General features: G+C 43.6%; 2 protein-coding genes across 2 annotated transcripts; both read left to right on the top strand.

The window, feature by feature from the left end:
• Positions 1 to 882: 882 nt before the first annotated feature.
• Positions 883 to 1,731, top strand: TRAVEDRAFT_52889 (uncharacterized protein; the record flags this gene model as incomplete). The annotated part of the gene is made up of 2 exons (XM_008045397.1): positions 883 to 1,431; positions 1,480 to 1,731. 2 exons carry the CDS (start codon positions 883 to 885, stop codon positions 1,729 to 1,731), a joined length of 801 nt encoding a protein of 266 aa, XP_008043588.1.
• Positions 1,732 to 2,834: 1,103 nt separating this feature from the next.
• TRAVEDRAFT_100542 (uncharacterized protein) lies at positions 2,835 to 3,278 on the top strand (the record flags this gene model as incomplete). The annotated part of the gene is made up of 1 exon (XM_008045749.1): positions 2,835 to 3,278. A coding segment is annotated over one exon (444 nt), but the record flags the coding sequence as incomplete, so codon positions are not given.
• Positions 3,279 to 6,412: the final 3,134 nt, after the last annotated feature.

Below are 6,412 nucleotides of genomic sequence, written 5' to 3'. Positions count from 1 at the left end.
AGAGCTTGTGTATTCAATATAAAACCATGATTGTACCACCATTAGATGCACATTAGAAGGACCTTTCCAATGATATATATATTTGTCCTATGATGTGGTAAAGAATGAGCCAACAGGGGGCAAAATGAGTTGCAGCTGTGGCTGAGAACAAACAAGACCATACTTGGTGGCAGGGGAATGCAGCTCAGTGTTCCCCTGCCACAGACTGTGGTCTTGTTTGGTTCCCAACATAAATGCCTCGATATCTTGGCCCCCAGTTGGCTATATGTCATGAAATATATATCAACAGAAAGCTATGCATGAGCAGAGTCCATATACTCAAAAATGATTTGAATGTGACTAATGCAGCTGCCACTATACACAAGACATGATCCTATTAGTGCCACAACTAGGAAAAGTGCCCAAGGCACATGACCTGATGACATCATTGCCTCCCCCCATGTGTTATATACCACCAGGCTCAGAATTTTGATCTCTATTCAATGGTACTGTCTATATATTTGTTGAGTGAACCTGATAATAGCCAAGTATACATGCTTACCATTCCAAATAATCCAAACTCTCATTGATATCTGTACTTGCTTAGATGAGATCAGACAAGATTGCTCTGTCTAAGGGAGAATCATGTCCCCTATATGTGAGTCACATTTGTATTGTCTTTATACACTGGTATTTGACAGAGAAATATTAGCTAGGCTTTGAAAAACATATTGATCAACAAGTTATATCACTGGTGTGTGCACAATCCTGTGGCTTATCCATAAGGTGCATAATGTACTACACACACCCAGGCTCACATTGAGATGCATGTTCAACCGTGGGAATGCATTGTGTCAATGTATGATGTGTCAATGTTCATTTTTGTTTTGCACACACACCACCATGGCCACTACCCGTGTCCTCAATACCCCTGAGCTCCTTTCCCTCATTGGCCATGCCTGCTGCCTGCCCTGGCAGTACTACAACAGAGATGAGGTCCATGGTGACTCTGACCTGCATGAGGTCCTTGCCTTGCGCACGGTGTCCAGGGACTTCTACCACCACTTCTCCCGCCCCTTTCCCCGCACTGCACTGAGCATCTGCACGGCCCATCAACTCCATACCCTCTTCTTGGATGTCATAGCATTTGAAGAGCACGGATGTCAATGTGCGCTCAGCAGTGGTGATCCACGGCATGTCCACATCAACTTTCTCAACCTCTATCTTCTCGAGGTCAACTTGCACAATGAGACTGACAATGGCCCTCTGCTCTGGGAAATTGCTCAACATGCCACCCCATACATGACAAACTGGACAGAGCTCAACATTGTCACCAGCAACAACTCGTCCACAATAGTGCTGAGTCGTGCCGGACACTGGTGGAGACCCTCCCTCTGCCACATCCAAACCCTGCGGCTCAAGGATGAGTGCAACTATGGGGTGGGCCAGTTTGTGCGTGCATGTTTTCTTGGTCATGCATAATTACTAACATCCTTATAGGGTGTCTCTCATCTGTTTGGGCCATCACCTTGGGACTCCTTGCCATGGCTCCTATATGGTCTCACCCCCTTCCACAACCTTCGCACACTCCTCATCGACACTCCGGCTTTCCCATACCCTGTCCCCCTTGACATCGACCTTGATACCTTTGCCAATGCAGCCAACTTGGGTGCATTCTTGCAGGCCTACAACTTCACCCCCCATGACCTCACACTCTACACACAACTTCTTCCCATTCTTCCACATCTCTGACACTTCTACCTTCAGTACCTGCACTGGCAACCACTCGGCATCACCTGGGAAGACCCACAGGGTGGCACCGGGTATGGCCGCATGTTCCACATCCTTCAACGGCCTCTGAACCCAGATGCACCTGTTCAATCTGGAATCAACCATCTGGACCATTATGACGGCCAAACCTTCGACACTGACCCCTTCTCTGATTGGGTTGGTCCATACACTCCCGACCCCTCTGACCCACTCAGTCCTCAAGTCTATGAGCATCCAGTGCGCATCTATGCCTCCATTGAGGGGCCTACTGTCCGGTAAATACTTAATTCAGTGTTGTTGTTTACAGCTTATGCTAACGCAGTCTTGACAGCACCAGCTTGAGTGGCAGTACATAGTGTGTATGTGCATATGTTTGTGTTTGTTTGTATTTGAGGTTAGTGGGACATGTTGAATTTTGTGTGAGAAAGTTGTGTGAGGTCAACTACACAAGCAAGCTAAATCTTGAACACTAGTGAGTGTGTACCTACCTCTCCTGGCTAAGTGTTGATACCCACTATACAATACGACTCAGTAATCATTTAGCTGTAGATTTGTATAAACATGCAGTGATTTATTATGTATATCAAATCCAAATGCTCCTGATAACAGTTTCAAGCAGTTTTAAAAGTTGCTTGCATCAAAAATACTAAAATATGTGTATGTAAATGCTTGTCAGATGTATAGATTGTATAATTATCACAATAAACTTAGTTCCACTTGATATATCAGATTTGTGAGTCAATGTGCAGTTCAAAAAGCCATTGAGCATGAAAATGATGGAAGTATTTGATGTGATTCAATAAACAGCATTGTCACAAAGAAAGAAGAGCATCTAATCATGTCAATTGTGTTTCACATGAACATATGCCAACGGTTTACTCACTGTCAAAACACTTAAATTATGTCTTTCATTTCAACTAAATGTGCTACTAACAAACTATCCTCTCATCAATCGTACTTGCCAGTCATGGCCCTCTCCACCCAAGTGCAATGAGAGTATACCTGACACGACTCCTTCATCCTCCGCCGCCCGTGCTGCTCCCTCGTCTATCAGAATGACCGCCGGCGAGGCTCCTGCCACTCCCTACACGCCCTTCCCGAACATAACAACTTTCGACATAATACACTGGCAATCTGACGGGTCAAACGTGAAGTCTAACGAGCAGATCAACGACTTCGTGCAGACAATGCAAGAGCCTGGCTTCAATCCGACAGACCTCGCAAACTTTGACATTGCGCACAAGTCTAAGCGCCTGGACATGTACGTCGAGACGATCGAGGGCTCCGCACTGTCCGCACTCGACAGCTGGATCAAAGGTGCGGTTAGCGTCCGACTCCCAAAGGAAGGCAAGAAGTACGCGTCGGAATCGGCCGCGCCGAGCTCCAAGGTCGAAGGCGTGTACTACCGCTCGCTCACCGCGGTCCTGCAGAGCACATATCAACAGCCGTGTGTGCGCGACTGGGACTTCGTCCCCTTCAAGCTCTATTGGATCCCACCTGGCGACACTTCCGACTCTCAATCTGATACCACTAGTTCCCATGGTCCATCACCTTTCCCTCTCGCAGCACTGCAATCCTTGTCGTCTTCATCATCTGGCAGCTCCCCCTCGTCCAGTGCCTCTTCGAGTACCTCCGACCACAGCGCAACCCGGCCGAAAGGTGTGCACATACGCAGAGAAACCTGACTGTCATGACAGCAGTATTGCAGCTGATGTGAACTATTGGACCACAATGGCAACCTGATCAGGTGATGAGATTGCATAAGCATGTTATAGTCTAATTCATGTTTGAAAAACATCAGATAATTATAGAGGTGCCTACCAAGATTATCATCTTGCTGAATACTGCCCTGTTGCTCTTTAAATGCAGGGCATAGTGTAAACATTTGAAATATCATTAATCTAAAGAGTGTCATAGGCTATCAATTGAAGGTTTTGTTACGGTTGATGAGGAACAAAGAAATCATTTCTTATGGGGTGAGCTTCCTGCCAACTTGCATGTCAGAAAGTCGACCCCGTGGGAAAAAATTACTTACCCATCATTAGCTTTCTGATAGGCGCTGCATACAAAAATTTGTAATGTTCACAAGGTTAGGGTTGGGTCCCAATAGCACAGCTTAGGGTTAGCCTTAGATCAGTTCTAATCACAATTCTTACCACATGTAAAGCCTCTCCCCTGGGCGCTTGTGTAACCCTAGGTTGCACAGCACATCTGCCGCTCACTGCACACTATTCCTATAGGCTATGCCCTGTATCAAACAGATCCTTAACACATGGTATAGTGTCATTAAAGTACTATACCCTTTGTTTCCTTGCAGAGCCATGATCTGGTAGTAGTGTTTGTATGCCATATGCAACTGAAAGAGGCTGGTCAGCTATCACTTGAGGTATCATGTACTACCATAGAGCATCATATCTGTTTTTGTATGTCATCTACCATTGGCAGTCACTGGAGTGATTGATGCCTCAACTGATGCATACATCCTCGCTTGAAAAAAAGTACAAATAAAGTATGCCTTGGATTTAGAGTGTAATATGAGAAAAATAGAAACCATAATAGCACCATGGTGTCCAGTCTGTGAAGGGCTTTTGTATATAGTATAATAGGTGCTATATGGATGAGACTGGTGAAGTAGTAAAGGAAATATCATCATTAAAAGACTGAAATCCAAGTATTTCCTTGATTGACAGACCAATTTAATCTGCGTCAAAAGCATGGTAGCATCATGTTGTACAGCTTGTAAAGGGCTTTCTGATGATATTCAATATGTGCTATATGGATGAGAGCTGGTGAAACAGTGAGCAAAATACTGCCAAAAAGCGCCTGCTTTACAAAAAATCTTTTAAGTACCATGGGCGCTAGTAGTTAGCGCTGGGCCAGCTACTAGCGCCCATCGTACTTCACCAAATAACACTTTGGGCACTTATTTGGCCCACAGGATCAGGCTCTACAGAGCCTTCTTTAAGTATCATTGTTTGGCCATTTCTGCACTGTATGATGCATATGAGGCTTGGAAAACCATTCCACTGTATAGGGCTTGGCTAGCAGAGTCTAATGATATATATATCAACATTTATTGGTAATCAGGGTACCTCCTAAAACACGATTTTGTGTACTTTGGCATAACTCTATTGCAACTTGTTGATTATCTGCTGTGAAAGTCAAGCATTGACTAAATTGATGACTTCATATTGGAATATGATCTTACACATTAGAATGCACACATTAGAAAACTTGGGTGGAGAGGGCCATGACTGGCAGGTCCGATTGATGAGGGTATGCATTATTAGTAGCATATTGATGCAAAGTGCCATTCACACCTGTTTTGGTTTTTATGCGGATTTCAACAAGATATCCATCTTTGTAGCTACTCTGACAGCATACAATAGATCAGACATATATTGATCAAATCCTTTGTTAAATGAATGGGCTTTTAATAAATGGCCTGATCTTTATCTTCTAATACAGCTATTTCTTCAACTTATGGGAGCATTTCCTTAATGTTGACACTATCCCCTCCCTCTGAATGGCAACAGGGCACCATTCAGCCACACAATGTCTCTAGGCACTCTCAGCATTATTCAACATCTTCAAACATAGATTACACCATAAAACACACTTTCTTAACATGATCATATAATCTCCTCATCTGATCAGATTGCCATATGGTCCAGCAGCACACATTAGCTGTAATACTGCAGTCATGATAGTCTGAGCTCTTTTTGGGATCATTTAACAATCATATAAACAGCAACATTGCAAAGATATTGAAATTCTGAGCCTGATAGTATATAACACTTGGAGAAATGCAATAATGTCATCAGGTCATGTGCCTTGGGCGCTTTTTCCAATTGTAGCACTAATAGGATTTTGTACTGTGCATAGTGGCAGCTGCATTGGCCACATCTATGATTTTTGGATATATGGATTCCCCTTATTATTAGCTTTCTAGTGATATATATCTTATGAGATATGGTCTAGTAGGAGGGAAGATATTGAGACATTTGTGTTGGGAACCAAACAAGACCACATTCTGTGGCAGGGGAACACTGAGCTGCATTCCCCTGCCAGTGAATGTGGTCTTGTTTGTTCTCAGCCACAGCTGCAACACATTTTGCACACTGTTGACTCATTCCTCACCACAACATAGGACATTTATATATCACTGAAAAGGTATTTCCAATGTGCATCTAATGGTGGTAAGATTATGGTTTTATTCTGAATATACAGGCTTTAATGCACTAAACACTGATTGTGGCTGAAGGTCATTGCCAAATTGTATGCACAATACCTGGTCTTTATGCTCACTAATCCATCTATCAAGCTTCATTATTATATTGCAGGACACTTTCATTGTATAAGGCAGAAGATAGTGGTAGCAGTGTATCAGATAAACTGCTTAATCTGGACCTGAACATCCTTTTACTCCAATTTATGCCTTCAATTGGCCTTCTATTGACCTACAAACAACCCCATTGTGTAGAGCTCAATTTTCCGAACCTGACAGTATATAATACTTGACATTATGCCTGGGAAAACACTGACCTAGACCCACATTGATCCCCATTAGTGACAGATTGTGACCCAGAGTCACTTATGGTGGGTTGGTTGGCTTGTAGCACTCCCATATGTGCTCATAATGCTATACAAACATCCCCGATTG

This window comes from Trametes versicolor, assembly GCF_000271585.1.
Source record: "Trametes versicolor FP-101664 SS1 unplaced genomic scaffold TRAVEscaffold_12, whole genome shotgun sequence".
Taxonomy (NCBI): Eukaryota; Fungi; Basidiomycota; class Agaricomycetes; order Polyporales; family Polyporaceae; genus Trametes; species Trametes versicolor.
Note: the sequence above shows the minus strand (reverse complement) of the source record. Positions and strands in the feature narration are given on the sequence as shown.